Source organism: Danaus plexippus, assembly GCF_018135715.1.
Source record: "Danaus plexippus chromosome 18 unlocalized genomic scaffold, MEX_DaPlex mxdp_20, whole genome shotgun sequence".
Lineage (NCBI taxonomy): Eukaryota > Metazoa > Arthropoda > Insecta > Lepidoptera > Nymphalidae > Danaus > Danaus plexippus.
In genome coordinates this window covers 5,165,230-5,181,917 of record NW_026869853.1, presented here as the reverse complement: position 1 = coordinate 5,181,917, position 16,688 = coordinate 5,165,230, and the positions used below count along the sequence as shown (strand labels likewise).

The following is a 16,688-nucleotide window of genomic DNA, read 5'->3' as shown; positions in this document are numbered from 1 at the left end:
GGTTCATGGACAATATGCGACAAAAAATTAATCTAACACTTCAATAGCTTTTGAATGAAAAACAGTAACTGTGTTAACAAAGGCAATGAGGCAATTTCTCTATTAGATCTCGAAAAATCAGCGGTACTGGGGAAAGTAATTCTGTTAATTGGATAACTGAAGAGATTAGAATTAGACTCGATACTAGTCATAAGATAGTAATTAAAAATAATAGTTCCGTGTAACTATTATTTTAAAAACTAGAATTCATAAACAGATCACCTGAGGCTATCTATGGGAATCCCTTCATTAGCCTTGGTTGTTTTTCAGAACGTTCCTTTTACTTGAAAATGAATTCAGCTTGTAATAAAAGATTGACTTAAAAAAAAATCAGCTGCTTTGTTAAGCAACAGAAATACCTAATAATGATTTTGTCGATATTTTGTATGAACATCACTAGTGTAATCAGCTGGTTGCTGTCAAAATACAGGAGTGCCAACGTTACCATGTAACTTTTGCAGATAAGTTCACTCCGAGTATGCGCTATACACAACAGCCGCAGAGCAGTATCGACAAACGTTCACATTACATTTAGACGTAATAACTATAGTGTCACTTCTCTTCATATATTTTACTAATTAAACCATTCAAAATTTTAAAATTTCCTTGTTTTGTAGTTTAAGTGTTAAGTGTATTTAATGTTTAAATAATAATGTATAGTGCCGCCGCTACCAAAAACGAATTTTAAATCAATTACGTAATGGGAATTATGCTAGAGAAGTTTGTAGTATTGCCCTGAAATTCAACATGGCCGCTGACACAGGAATGGATACTTGCCCTAGTCCGGAAATCACGGACTCTAGAAAACGACCCCTGGATGGCGATTCAGAAAATGGGGATGTCAAGAGGTCACATTTTAGCTCGGGTAAGTTTTCTTGTATCTGAATTGTGTACTTTGTTTTTACTCGATTGCGTATTTGGCAAGTAAAGTTTAACATTGACATAGCGAGTCGACCCTGCAATTTATACATACCTATACGGTCACCAACAAGATTCTTATCAGAATGTTACGCCGCTGTTATCAGTTTGACCTATTTAATGATAAAAATACATCGATTATAGCGAAACAAGTGAAAATGTAACTAAATGAGTTAGATGTACGTAAATAATGTTACAAAATGTAGCGATAAGCCCCTCCATGACCGAAGACCGTCATATTCGATAAATATTGTAAAAATGAGGTCCTAATCAGGTATCGATAAGCGCGTTGTATTATTTGTGATATAATTATTAATTGTAATGAATGCAATGCTAAAAGTGAGTCGTTGTTTTTTAGTTCAAGACTTGGTGACGGCCTTGCCACTGGCTAACGGCCATGGCAATATAACGTCTCATTTCGGTGAGTCGTCACACTAATTAAGATCGCTCTCATCGGCTTTCTGGTTTTGGTGGCGCGCATGCCTCACGCGCGCACACGCTCATGCTCACACACCTAGCTGATGCTCACCGCTGCCCTGACTTCAACCATACCTAATAAACGACACAAGTTCCCCCGTTACGAGCTACAGTACCTAAGATACAATGAACAGTGGTTGTGGGACGGTGTATCTGTGAGTAGTTGGCGACCTGAGCTGGCGTAGACATTAGTGTTTACCGTCAATCTCCATAGCACAGTAAACATTGCCTCGATGTTGTGAGCCTGTACTTAGCCTCACACTGACCCACTCATGGCTTAGTTGTTGCATCGTTGGTGTGAACATCACCTTATGTACAGAATACCGACATCACTACTAGGATCATTCAAATTCTTCTTGAAATTTTATTTCACATCGGACAATGCTTTAATTTGCTTTATTTATTATTTGAGAGTCATCACAACTAACATACGGGAAGATTCCGCATTAATGCCATCAAAGGTACTTTGAATTTATTAATTGTCACTACATAGGAATAGATTGGCACTTCATCCTCATACCGGTAGTTGTTAAGCATAGAGAGTAATTATTGTTGGTTGTTATCTGCGAAGCTGGCTTAGGAGATGTGGGGAAGGTCGTCGCTGACAGCAGGTTTGAGGTATTTTGAATCCTATCTCCATGATAGTGGAGTTGGTTATGGCTCGGCAGCTGCATAAGTAATTTCAAGGTTGATTGATGTGTTGTCAAATTGTTAGATACAAAGTGTTTATGTTGTGTAACAAAGAGCTGGGTGTATATTTATTTTAAATAGTTTTAAATGACATTTGAGTCATGTTCAAGGTACCATATAGTATACATGGACATTATCAGCCAGGGTTAGAAGGTGAAATTGCACATAATATGAGAGATATGTTTATTTAGGTTATACCTATCTATTCAATTAATTAATTTTCTTGTCTCTTACTAACCATAACACAACTCAAGCAGAATCCCACAAGTCACAGTGTGCACTCTACTTTAGTACTGACATACTAAATTGTAAATATGAGCTTTAATAGCAGTTCTGAATGTTTCAATAAAATATTTCTGAATATATAATTAGTGTAATTGTATGTGTTGTTAGTTGTTACGGGAACAATTGGCCTTTATCACTCATTATGAGTGTTTATGAACATGGCCATCGTTTGTGAGTGATCATGTAATGATGTGGACAAAAAATAATTCATATTTCGTAATGTTACCATTACTTAATTAATATTTTAACAGCGGATACGAACATATACCAGACTTGGTCATTATTATTTTTTTAAATAATCGAAATAAAAAAAATTACTGATTAATATTAAAAAGGTGTTGTTTGAATGAGAGAATAAAAATTTAAATAGTTTTTGTTAACGCTCACGTGTATGTTTTATATTTATTAATATAAAGCGCGTTGTCATAGTAGAGCTAACGGTTCCTTGGGAAACCAACATCCCCAAAGACCGACATGGTTGATGGGAATCAAGGTCAATAAGTATTACCAGCTCACTAACGAACTCGCTAGGAATAGGTCCGTCGTGGATTTGTACGCGGCAGAAGTGGGAGCGAGAGGTATAACGGCTAAATCCCTCTACAACTGACTAAAACACCTGGGCCCGTCCAGAACGGACATGAATTCATTCTTGGAACGTACTTCGAAGACAGCCCTAGTAGGTTCTTTTCAAATTTGGTTAGATAGAAAGAAGAGCTTGGACGGTGGAGGTTAGCGTTTACGTGCGTTAGATAGGGGCCCCTTAAACCTACACCTGGGTCGTAAGTCCCAGGCACTGTAAAAGCTCCTCTCCCTGCAACGCGATGGACCCGGCACCCGCACACGACTCCATTGAATGAGAGGTTTCGTGTCGTGAAATATGTGAATACTTAAATATATGATACAGTCAGTGAAAGAGGTTTTTATTTTGTATAAATCGAAGGAAATACGAGGATATAATTACACGAGAATATTTTAAAATGTAATCTATTTTCGTGATTTGAAATAACTTGGCGTGTAAGGAATTAAAATATCTATTGATATTTGATACTAATTAGTAATTAGTTTTGAAGATCAAAGATGACACGACGAACATTGTTGAAAGGAGCATTAACTATACAGTCACACTGCAGACATCTCAACTCAAGCTCAGTGTTTGAGGTGTCCGACGTTCCTGAATTTGATCATAATAGCAGCTTAAAGATCTGATCTTAAACACAACAAGAAAAAGTTGGTCATAGACTCTGACCAGCCAAAGGGAGAGTCACAAGCAGCGAACAGAGGCTTTAGACATTTTTATTTTTTGCTAAATTTCCCCACTTTATATTCTCAAACGAGTGTCAGTAAAATAGTTGAACTGTTTCCCGGATATAAAGTTGTTCGGTATTTCGTGTAACTTTTATGTACAAAATTGTTTTCACAAAACAGCCGCGTGTAGTTAGTCGTCGGCCGTCAGGACTTATTGCATAATTACAAAGACATTTTCAATTTATTTATCAACTTATAGAATAAATACTTGATTTGTTGTTAAGGACGCCACTTCCTCGCTTTAACGTGTTATAGTGACTATTCCGTGTCGAGGAATTCCTTCACGAGCTTCTTAAGTTGACAATATTATAAAAAATAATTCTTTAGATGTGTGAGATGTATTCAGTCTACAGGATTGACCTAAAACACGACGCCAGTACACTGTCTCTAATAGCTGTGTTTCGCCCACGAATGACAAATTCTAATACACTGAACTAGTTTATAAATACATTAAGATGAGACACATCATCCTATTACTTTATTTATAATTGAAATAATATACACGTTGCAGGACATGAAAAGGTTTTTTTTTTTGTAAATTATGATAGAGTTCCTATAAAACAAAAGTCTAGATAATATAATCAATTTCCTTTAAGACATAAATACAAACGATACATAGTTCATGCAGTTGATGCATCGCACATTCTTCTGACGCCGTCCACGAGCCCCGAGACCTGGTAACCATCAGCTGACCAAACGAAACGTACATTAATCATACACTCACTGGTATACATCGCAAAGTATTTTTGAACGTTCACAACTTAGATAACAAACGAGACGAAAAAGATTACAAGAAAAAGTTTGGAAGCAAAGAGGCTCCTCCAATTAGAAGGAGAGCTGCATGCGACAGTTTGCTGATGGAAATAGACGCTTGGTGTGGTGTGTTATGTAACATTCACAGAGAGTTTAATGAATCAGATGTGTCTTATCGAAGATTTAAACAACATCGAGCCGGGATTAATATCACGCTAAGTTCGATTTATTTAATTAACATTCGTACAAGTAGCGATCCCTCTACGACTCTGCACTCCTCATGATACATATGATCTTAATACTTTGAATCAGTCTCCCGATTCGATTTTTTAAATTTACTTTGAATCTGTTTGTAATTTATATTGTAGAGTAGCTACAGTTCGTGAGAAGTGAGAGTTTACTTTGGAAGTCTTCAAAGGTGAGGAGTCGTCTGTTGTTTTTGTTTGTTACTCGACCCTCCACGCCCTCCTCGCCCTCCTCCTGACGAACGAAACTTTGCTTAAATTCCAAGGCTTCTTTTCTTTTGTTTGATGTCGAGATAATGAAGTATGGAACATCTTGTACTGTCGTACCGATCCCCCGAATGTTTCGAACGTTAGAAATTCTTATAACAGAGGAGCATCTGAAACTATAAAACGTCGAGTTCGTGTATTGCATAAAACGATCATTTAAATTCAAGAGCGCTCCGATCGCTAGTTGTTCGTATGCTTTCGTTTTTATAGCCGCAGTCGGTTACGCAATAAAATGCTATACTAGATCCACATCTAGATATGGCGTTCCTATTGTTTAAGTGATATTTGGCAGGGTTCCGCACCCGAAGGTAGCGAGTTAAGTGACATATTTGGCAAGGCTGACTCTGGCAACATTATATTGTGCACTCCCCGTTGCTGGTTTATATCGCATCATGTTTTCGATGTAGTCTCGGTGTGTTATGTAAGGCGCTGAACATTCAGCTCCTGTTTTCTTGCGACTTCATAATACTTTGGAATCATGTTAGTGGAGCAAGATGAGTTGTACACTTTCCGGACGTAAGTCACTTAACCGTTAGATAGTTTTTATGACCTAGTTTATGATTGTATTATATTAATATCCGTGAATTTTCTTCGATTAACTCGTGTCCTTCCAATAATATGTTTTTGCAAACCAAACATTCCCCGACTCCGTTAATACGAATGATATACAATGTAAGCGCATAACAATAACCCGTAATCAGGCCGGAGCCCCTCACATCTGCGACTTCTGTTTGTTTAGGGTCCTGCCGCCTGCACCTCTGCGACTGTTTACACAGAGTTTGATCAGGCGGAGTGCTCGGACTACACGTTAATTGATATTTACTTTCGTTGAACGCGTTGTTTAATTAAATTGTGCTGATAAAAGCTTTTAATCGCGGCCCATTATTATCTGCTTTATCAGTGGTAATTAATTAACTCGTCTGCGGGATATCAAGGGTAGCTCGTGAACGTATATCGATCCTGAGACATTAAGAATCACCGGCATCAATAAGCTAACCGATCCGTTATAGGTATCGGAAAACCAATCAATCACCTGCGTGTCAGTGATCGTGGAAAAGTCAATATATTTTGGTGCAATGCTGTCGTGAAGCGGTTCGGCGTCGGAGGGAGCACGGACCCTCACATGGCTACGTCGCAGTCATAGTTAAATGCGCAATCATGCATGACCCATAAAAAATATAGGACACGTAGCGTCCATCGCGGGGAGCGGTGCGTGCAACAATAAATGCCACGAAAGTTTGTGAGTTCTCCCAGTCTCCATGTTTCAGTTACAGCGAGGATTGTTAGTTAGTCAATAATTCACGAACTGATAAATATTTATGGGCCATTATTCAAATGTGTCGTGTGTCGCATGCAGGATAGTAGTCGGCTGGAGCGACATGACCTGGTTTATAATTCGTGCTCGATGCTCGGGCCTCCCTCGGAACCGGCAATCTTTTGTGTCGACGTAATGTTCCCCCGAGGGAAATGATTTAAACTCTCCCAACAAAAGAAAATTACAAATTCTAGGTTACAACTTTATAAATTGAAGATGAAATAGACCTTCCATTGAAAAGAATCAAAATACAGAAGTTTTTGACATTTTTTTATTAATTGAAGTGGACCAAACTGTGAGGAGGCCAGGTCGGTTCACGAATCCGTAGAATGTAACTTTTGAAGTATAAAAACATTTATATTTTAAAAGTATTCTCTTTGTTGTAGAAATTTTGTTCGTCAGAAGTTCAGGCTGAGTTCGAGTCGAGTTTCGGGCGTTTTGTTTGAGACTTTGATGAATTGTTTAGAGTCACGTTACCCCCGCACAATAGTGAGCCGGCTCCTCTGAGGCCCGAGCCCCGAGAGACGAGGACGCCCTCTCATCAACATAAACAATCATCGCGTTAAAATACAGCCTTCGGTTTTAATGAAGTTGTTCTCCTATAATAATATTATGTGTTCATTAATCATTGGCTTTGCGTTTCCTTTGTAATTTGTGTTATGAAATCAATGAGATAACGGGTTTTTACATTCATCTTCTCGGCTGTTATTTTATGATTCATTTTGTTTATTTATATTATTTTCATGAACACAGAGAAATTATGTAAGTAGGTAAAATATCTAATGGCTATGTTCTACGTTCCTCTCTGATTTCCCAAAGATTATTTTTGAAGTTAACAGTTATCGCTGTCACAAAAAGTCAAAGTATTCGCCTTCAAAACTCTTCTGATTAATTTTAAATATAAGAAGATTGAATAATATATTTTTATACGTACATATATACTTCAATTAAGTGATTGATATAGGTAGGTAGCTACTATGATTCATTCTTGATTAATGAGAAAAATATCACGGACTAAAGTACAATAGGTACCTCGCTCACGCTGTAATTACTGTAGTGAGAATAACTTGAGGCAATGGCGAACGATCGTATTTGTATAGAAGTGAAAAAATATATATCGTTTTATTTGAAATGTTCAACAATTTTTGTCCCTTTGTATAAAGAACACGACAAGAAACATAACCTTTTTGATTTTCTTCAGTAACATGAAAATAATCAGGGTATTGAGGTTAAGATTACATTTACAAAGCCTTTTAAGTGTACACAAAATCTTCGTTATTTCTGTTATTTTAAACAAATAGTTTCAAAGTCTGTCAAAGCATTGTTTAATAATAATTATCGCTAGAGCTGCACATTAAACACGTTTTATATTTAATATATGTATGTATATAACGTAACAATGTACCTGTCGTCGCGTGTCGTCCGTGATCAAACAGTATCTGCTACCTGTATTTTTGGTGTGGGTTCCGCCTCTTCTGGCCGTCGTACGTACCCCTGGCGTCAGTGACATAGTGTGATGCCAATTAAAATTATTTATACTATAGTATTAACATAAATAATAATAAATTAAGCTGATCCAATTCAAGGGAGCGCGGGTATACAAGCGGGTCAATAGTACCCAGTCTGCAATTTCATAAAATAATAAAATTTTAATAGTCATTTTATTCTACTAGAAAATGTAATATTTGCAAATGTTAGATTAAAAAGTATAAATTAATTATTCTGTATACAAGATGTCTGTACAATAAACAAAGGGGACCAGAATAATCCCCAAGAGTTTTACTAGGAGCAAACACAAGTAGGTCACTGGGACTGAATCTTATCATGCCTTGTAAGTATTCTGTTGAAAACGGTTACTGAAAAGTTTAGAGGCTCTACTCACATCGAAACGTCGTCTAGTATACGAGAGTGAATTAGATCATGTTTATTACGAAACCATTTATATATATTTGTATCAGTCACTAGGTAACGGGCGGTGTGTACACGACAGCCGTGCGGGCGAATCGACGCGTGCTGCACTGCGACGTTACATTGCAGCTTGATCAATAACAAGCGACGTATCCGTGGATCAAACTCGTGACTTAACAGTGAAGACAGACCCCGTCGCCGCGATGGAAACACATCTGGTCGATTCGAACATAAAGAAAGTAATATGGCCCGTATCCGCTTTGGGTAGTAATCTTATTGTATAAGATGTTGCTGCCCTCGCCTCAGTGTGCTGCACTGCGGCATGACACGGATCAATCGATACATTGGACACGTTATAACACTGCGGCTCCTCGCTCCTGGAGCGGCGGAAATACATTAAGCACTTACTATAGATAATTAATGAGTTATTGATTGCAAGATTTCGTGCGAATCTAGGCAAGGCTGGCCTGGGCTGGGCTCGGTTACCTTGACTGAGGTTATTAAGCTTAAAATATATATATTTGTATGTGACCGACATTTTAGCTGGTCGAAGTATAATTCATTATCATACAACTAAATTACGTTTATTATTTTCTTGTACTCTATAAATCACATGACGCTATATACCTACCGCTCTTTAACTTCGTTGTCTTGGGAGTAGCGGTAGTCAGTGAACATAAGTCCCCGATAGTTTATTGCGTGCATATTAAAATAGTCTACGAAAGGTGCTATCGTTATAGAAGTATGAGTCCGCGTGTCACACTCCACTGATACTAACTGCTGATGGTTTGATGTTATAGCATACGTTTTAGATTCATTGTCCAACATTTGGAAAGTCTTAGTTCGAATTGAAACTTTCGTAATAGGCGTTAGTGTAGTTATAAATAACATTTCTACTGAGAGATAACTGAATGGTAGATAAAGTATTTTCGTCGCTATGTGTAACGTCGTCTCTACTCTTGAAATCGTAAACTTTGCTCGCGTCGGATATGTAGGAGACAATGACCGCTTTATTTATTTTTTTTAACTATATTTTCTAGGCATGTGCCAAGAAATAGTATCTTATAAATGGATTGTGTCAACATTCCAACTTTGAACAGGTTATATACAAATCTAATATTCACATTGTTCTTTGTTATATGATTGGATAATTTCGGTTTTTCCGATAACCTTCGTATAATAACGATATGCTGATTTCAAAAGTATTCTTATACCTACATGATGATAACAGCCGTGATAAATAAAAATAATTTGTTGAAAAATGATCATCAAAGTCTAGAATCAAATTCCTAGTCTACACTCGAACTTCTGTAGAACTAAACGAATCAGGTATATAATAAATAATATTGTAAGCAAAACACATATTAGTATTCTGAAACAAAGTATAACTAAGATTTTTATGGGTTCGATCTGAAATAGTTCAACAGAAAATTATAAATATATTGGCAACCAGCTCAGCAGCACTGTTCTGAATGACCACGGTCGTTCGTAACCAATGAGGAGAAAGCAGTAGAGGAGGGGGAACACAAAAAGTAACGTAAATATACATAGAATAGAAGTTTTATAGATAATGATATTTCTGTAATGATAACATTAATGATGGACTAATGACAGTCATATAGTACGGTGAACAACGGATGACCTTGAAACATGTGTCATGATTGTACGGCGTCAGTACACCGCAGGAACAAAGGCCGGCAAGGCTCGACTCGTGCAGAGACACACGAGGTACTGAAAGCGCAGCTCGAGCTTAGAGCACTCGACGTATGAATGGAGAGATAGAGATGATTCCCCACTCGACTCTGAGGACCCCTTTGAGGCTCTGATGGATGACGTCACCAGGGCGGCTGGCAGTGATGCAATAATGACGCATTACGATATATGCGGATGTCATTCAAAATGTATAAACAATACAGGATCTGGAGAGAGATTAACGTACCCATAGAGAGAACAAAAATTGTACTCTCATTGACCTTTAAATCATTGCAAAACAAGCATTCGAATTACAGCTCTGAGCTCTCGATAAAAACTCAAAAAATATAAATGGTATAATTTGTTCGTTACAAATTGTGCAATCAACAAGCAACAGAATAATAGCTCATGTTCAAAATAAGCAGTTAGTCTTTCAACATAAATATGTATATTGAAAAGATGTTTTTTCTACATTACTCTAATATAAAGCCTTCACTGTGGTCACATCATCGTTTAATAATTCCTGTGAACAAGTAGCTGGCGGCTCGCCTCCGTCACTGACGGGATCTGATAAATTAATGAGCCGTTAATCGTTTAACTTGACATAGACAAGTCGCAGTCATCCCGTGGAGCCGGAGGACATGCTCCACACCGGTCGGGTGGACTGGGAGTTTCATCCCACTAGACAAGTTCCTAAACATAGTTATGGTTCCTTAAACACCGAGTAATAAATGTATAAAAAAGCGATTGATTTTATTCAATTTCTATATATTTTGTGAACGTCCATTGCAAATGAATGAAACACAGTTATGAACAGTCGAGTTATTGTCGAGGAGGCGATGCCGACGGAAATATCAAAGTGGGCAGGCAGTGTGGGAGGCACTCGTTCGAATGAGATCGGAAGACATGGACGCGAGACACGACATTGAGATGAGGGATGAGGGTCCCTCTAAGAAAAATGCTTAATGTTTTACCCATTGAGAATGTCCTCCATCTATGGAATCTGTTTGAGTGGCTTTTGATCTTCAGTCGTGTAGAAAAGCAATTTTGTCTCTTAATATCTGGCAGATCGGCACCTCGTCTGTCTCTTAAGGAACAAGTTTATTATTAAAAACTGAATCTGCCATCATATATTTTATTTCTTATTGGAGCTTGCTGAGCTTCGAAATGTAGTTTTTGAAGCAGAAACCAAATGACGAGCTGCACGTTGAAATGTTCAGATTTATGAGTAACGTTTTTTTCTATTTATTTTTTTTTGTCAAAAAAGGACAATAAAAATGTCGGTCGTCCCTGCTATAAAAGCATTGCGTGGCACATTTCTACGGCATGTTTATTCCGTACCGCAGAGCCTAAAAACAATTCCCGAAAGCCAGCGGCTTGTACGTTTGTGTTGCGAACAGTGAGTATTTATCTCTTCACTCGCACATATTGACGTACAAACGGCTCTGTGAAACCACAACTTATTTGTGTTCCGGGACGCTTTAGTGTTTGCTACTTGGGATGACAAAACACATTCCTAACAATAAGATTAATCTTGACATTAACATAATGAACTTTGATAGAGCAAAAGCAATCGATGCAGCGTTACCAGTACATTTTTTGTTTATCTCTAACTTATATTAAATCCATTCATGAGTTAGTCTCAGTCCGTCTATCCGTCCACATCAGCTCGCTACATCTGTTTACTTCCTTACTAACATGTTCATATTATCTATCTTTATTCTAAATAGTTTTTTATCATGTCAATACCTACCTACATCTCATCTACTGTTGTCATATATATGTTTCCGTTGTCTGTAACGGTTATTAATCGCTGTTCACTTCTTTATTTTTGTTGTTTTCTTAGTCTTCTTTCTAAGTGTTTCTTCGCTGGTCATTCCTTCTGGTATCAGCCTTGTTCTTGTTGTAACTTGTTCCTAACCGTTTGTTTCCTATGAAGGTCACAGGATCATAACTATGTATGTGTATATATATATTTTCTGTGTCGGTGTGTAGTGTTCGTAATGCATGTTGATGATTCGTGTTAACAACTTTTATATACTAGACCGTTGGTTGTTCAAAGCTTGACTAGTACTGCGTTTAGAGATTACAGGACACGCTGCAGAGTTACATCTACCTACTTATATAAAACACTATTGACATATACTGTCGTGAGTAACATGAATTGATAGGCTGCCGCTATCACGCTCATGACGCAGGCTGACATCATAGAGCTGGTCGCGTGCACCTCACTGACTCACTGACTCACCCTCGGATATGTCCGGCCACGGATACCGTTCCGCTTCAGCTCTCCTCCACAGTAACATCAGGACTATAGTCAAACAGCATTCATATTATGTTAAATCTACTAAACTATTCTTCGTCTCTAAACTAATTACTTTAAACAGTCCTCTGAGTGCTGGCCGTACCGTCTCACGGGCCGCGGCGCTCGGATGTTGTAACTCGGTGTAAATGATTCTTGATTTGCAGCGGTGGAGCCGACGTACCACTTCAAGGTGCTGGTGCCGTCGATGGTGGCCGGCGCCATCATCGGCAAGGGTGGTGAGACCATAGCGCAACTGCAGAAGGACACGGGGGCCAGGGTCAAGATGTCCAAATCGCATGATTTCTATCCAGGTGAGTTCGTCATGATGTGTAGCTGAACTACACAGATACTAAACAGATTATTATTACTTATATACGTCAGTAGGTACAGCCGCTGTAGGCATAGCTAGGTATCTGCAGACTACTTGTCCAAGTGCTGCTTCGTCAGCGCTTTTTACGAAACGCTCATCAACGGAAACTGTTACTGAAAGATCAAGAAAAAATTATATGAAATACACTAAACGTTTCAAAAGTTTACAGATTTGGTTAATGAAGAAGCTTTTATTGACATTGTTTCGTGTTGTATTGTATTTATAATAATCGTATTATTAACATATTTGTAACAGTGTCGCGGCCGGTACTCGATTGTTGCTAAATATTAAGAATTATTTATATGATAAAGCGAACTCAATAATTAGCGAAATAGGTTAAAAGGGTTATACAGGAACGTGACTAAATTTTATATTTCCAACCGAGCGACATAAACATTGAAGTGTCTCGAGTCTCGACAGTTTAACAAAATATTTTTGTTAAATTTTTCTCTGAAATTTAAACGTTCATTTAAATTTAATTTGAGCCGTCGGTGTCTCATTAAAGAAATGAGAGCATACGTATACGTAGGCCTAGACATTAAGCGCTTTATAGGATTTGTCAAGAGATGGAGGCGCGCTGTGACCCAGATGTGTCTGGTCCACAGCCTTTGTTCGAAGCCTACTTAGCGAGGGCGCGACTCACAAAGAAACCCAGTCTCATACAATATTAAGATAAGGGCCATAGGCGAATAAGAGATTGGAACAATCCCCTTTGTATAGAAGCATTATTCTAAAGACTTATTATTTCATACGGCGGCAGTTCGCGCAGAGAGCCCGGAGCAGCTACTGTGGAAAACAAGATAAGCCAAACTGTTTGACGGGTTTAATGGAACAATTCGTCAATATTTATTTAACCTACGGCGTGTCGAGGTCCTGGACTCGAGGCGAGACCATTAAAACGACACTTTGATAACTTATTGTTGTGGCTTTAGCGTTTTAACATTATCACTCATATTATATTCAACGGAGTCAGAAAAACAGAAAAAATATATACGTTTTAATTTAACTTTACTTTTGTACTCGTTGAATTCCAAAGAAAAATCCAAATAAAACATAATCCAGACGACATTGTCACCGACGATAGGTTCTTCAGAAATCCTTGAAACGCCCATCGATTATGTTAATTGTATTCAAAGTACATTGAGATGAACATTTCGTACGGATTGTTATGCAGATGCGTCCTTTAAGTCATAGTGTACAGCGCACACCGCACATTACAGTCTTGTAATGTTTGTCGTAACGTTGGTTATCTCTTAACTAATCTTCATTATCGAGCCAACTGACACGTGTGTTACCAATTTACATTGAGCTCTAGTATTGTGCTTGTAATATTCCATATACAACTATATCATGTCCGCACATAAATTACAAACTCGATAGTTGGCTCCATTGTAGTCGGTAATGAACGTAGCAGTGAACGAGTGACGACTCGCGGCGTGGCCGACGATACATTTTAATATTAACCAACTGCACCGAGGACGAAATGACTTTAAAGTTCTTTTCGTTCACGTAATTGCCTGGGAACTGTACCAAGTTATGTGTTCTTTATAAATAGTCGCTCAAGTTCAAGGCCGCCGTGTTTGCAGACCTGATTCCAACGTCAGCTCGTGTGGCGCCATCTTTTGACAAATATTTATGGGTTTTAGTATCCACTTAGCTGTCGCGGAAAGGAAATATATGTTCGTGATTAGAATTAAACTCACATATATACTAAGATAAAAGGACACTGAAAATGAGGGTAGCTTCGAAATTGTAATCGCAAAAGTCCATTAAACTCTTGGGGGAGAAAACTTCGTATTTTGAGGTCAGGAAATGAAAGGGACTGTTGTTATCGGTTTGGGGGTCGACATTATTATTTATGAAAGTAACATATTGAGATGAATGTAACAAATATGCAAAATACATTTAATATAGGCATAACTTTATGAAGGGCGGATGTAATGAAGCACATCCTCGGCGGTCTTGTCCTTTACGAGTTGCCAGAGAATGTATAATTTTTTAACACTGCCTCCACTGCACTGCAGTTAAAGTTACCTATTTCTTTCCGTCCTACTACAAAACAACTCTTTATGACTGACATAGAATGTATTCGATAAATAAATATTCTCCTAGCACTTCACTTCATATCTAAGTCTTATTAATGCCTCTGATGTTTATTTAGAAGTGAAGCCATAAATTGCACTTCGGCGTACTATATACAAGTCTAACTCTTTACTGTGATCTGACAAGGATGAGAATATCTTAACGAATGCCCTCTAATTATATCACACCCATTAAATCACAAAGACAGGTTTCATAAAGACGTGGTTAGTTATAAGTATTGCATGACTTATAAATAAGATCGCCACGGAGTCGTAAGACGTTAGGTCAGAGGATATTTATTGCAACCCGTCTCGGTATCGGCGACACGTGTCGGCCGACGAGCAATGTGAGTTGTGAGGAGCTATTGATGTACTCTAGTATATTACATCCGAGTCGCGGCCAAACCTCCCGGCATTGTTGCTGATTGATGTTTTGATTTTGTTTTGTAACTATCAGTGATGCTGTCGCTTTGTGAGGCTTGTCTGATCCTGATGCGAGTCGGTCTCGTAGCGTGAACAATTCGTTCCGTTTGTGACAACTAAAATAGCTTTGGAGTTAATTTTTTTACCTCGCTAACGGTATTATAAAGTCACAACATTATTAACAAGCGGAGTCGCGGTTCAAGGATGAGTTTCATGAATAATTTATTGGATTTTAATAGAGAACTAAGATACTCAATTACCCCGGACCAAGGTTCCTGTACAAACTGTTTTTATGAAAGTTTTTTTTAAACCCTAAATGGTATTTGTATTGGAACAGCCGACTCTGGCGAAGGAAATTAAACTTTCTTCAACTTGTATGAAACGTTCGGTCGACTATTAAAGACCAATATCATATCCTAGGCACTCGCTCCGTCACGGAACTGCCCAGACTTCAAAGAACTTCGTTATTGTTTATTCAAAACAAATAATGTTTTATTTCCAAGTCGTACGATTAAATTCTAATAACTTCTTAGAAAAACTAAACATAAAAGGTTCTATGGATTCATAAAAAAACTTCAAATATGTTAAAAATAAATTTAGATAATAATTTGATTTGCCTTTATTATTACACAGTTGTACGTTAGTTGTACAGTTGTAAATAAGTCGTCATATTTATACATACGTTCTTTAAAATCACAGTTCAAAAACTAGCTAACATTGATTGCATGAGCCGTACTCTGCGCACACGACACACCGGTCGGTGGATGAGTGACAAGTGCATTCCTGGGTAACATCTCAAGGCTGCGTGATGTCATCTCAGCGAAAATAAAAGTATACAATGCTGACCTTCAACGATCACAACATTTAATATATTAGTAACTTGTCTCACCTTGACTTTATAACGTTTGCTCATAATGATGATGAAACCTTCCAAATCTGGTATTCATTTTAATATATAAAGAAAACAAGATTTTATCAAATAAGGGAGACGGATGACAGTCTCTAACATTTGACAACTATTAGTTTAACTAAGCCGAGGCATGTACGGCAGCGTAATAATTGTAATCCTCCAGTAAATACGTGAATATAATTGCTTCGTTTATATTATATCTATATTTGCGGCGTCTCGGCTTACAACTGATTACAGCTGACGTCACAGTTGAATCCTCTTCACGTGAATGTCAACTTTATGCGGTTCTATTAAAGTCGTGTTCGGCTCCGGCGCCGTTATCTGTCGGTACATCTGCCGGTGACCGGTGGTGGCACGTTTTGGGTCATAGATGTTTAGTTTGTTGCCAAATTTTCTGTATGGGTTTTGTAACAGCACATTTATTATGTTATCTGTATTTCATAACATTTTTATCCTAATGTAATGTGTGCGTCTTTCTGTTTAATGATCTCCTTCGTGTTCTTTGTTATCAGACCCATTTGTCTCTCTAATATTATTACTTCTCCACAAGTACTACACTTTACGCTTTGTGTCAATATTATATCAAAGGTATTAAGTGTACGAACGTGTCTGATAAACCTTGTATACATATAATGTGCTCATTCCTCGAGTTCTGTTTAGTCGGGATATGTTTTATAACTGTTTAAACAATACAGAACAATTAAT

At 37.8% G+C, this 16,688-nt stretch overlaps 1 protein-coding gene across 7 annotated transcripts in view; it reads left to right on the top strand.

Moving 5' to 3' along the window:
• The first annotated feature begins 510 nt into the window (after positions 1-510).
• Positions 511-16,688, top strand: part of LOC116773349 (RNA-binding protein Pasilla) — a 30,098-nt gene continuing 13,920 nt past the window's right edge. For 4 of the 7 annotated variants that reach the window (XM_061528562.1, XM_032665788.2, XM_032665791.2 and 1 more), the window contains exons 1-3: positions 511-904; positions 1,316-1,378; positions 12,364-12,510. In XM_061528562.1, coding sequence (XP_061384546.1) covers positions 787-904; positions 1,316-1,378; positions 12,364-12,510 — 328 coding nt within the window. In that variant the 5' untranslated portion in view covers positions 511-786. Of the gene's footprint in view, positions 905-1,315; positions 1,379-5,342; positions 5,496-12,363; positions 12,511-16,688 lie in introns of those variants that run through there. The other 3 variants (XM_061528561.1, XM_032665789.2, XM_061528563.1) reach the window with 2 other exon arrangements.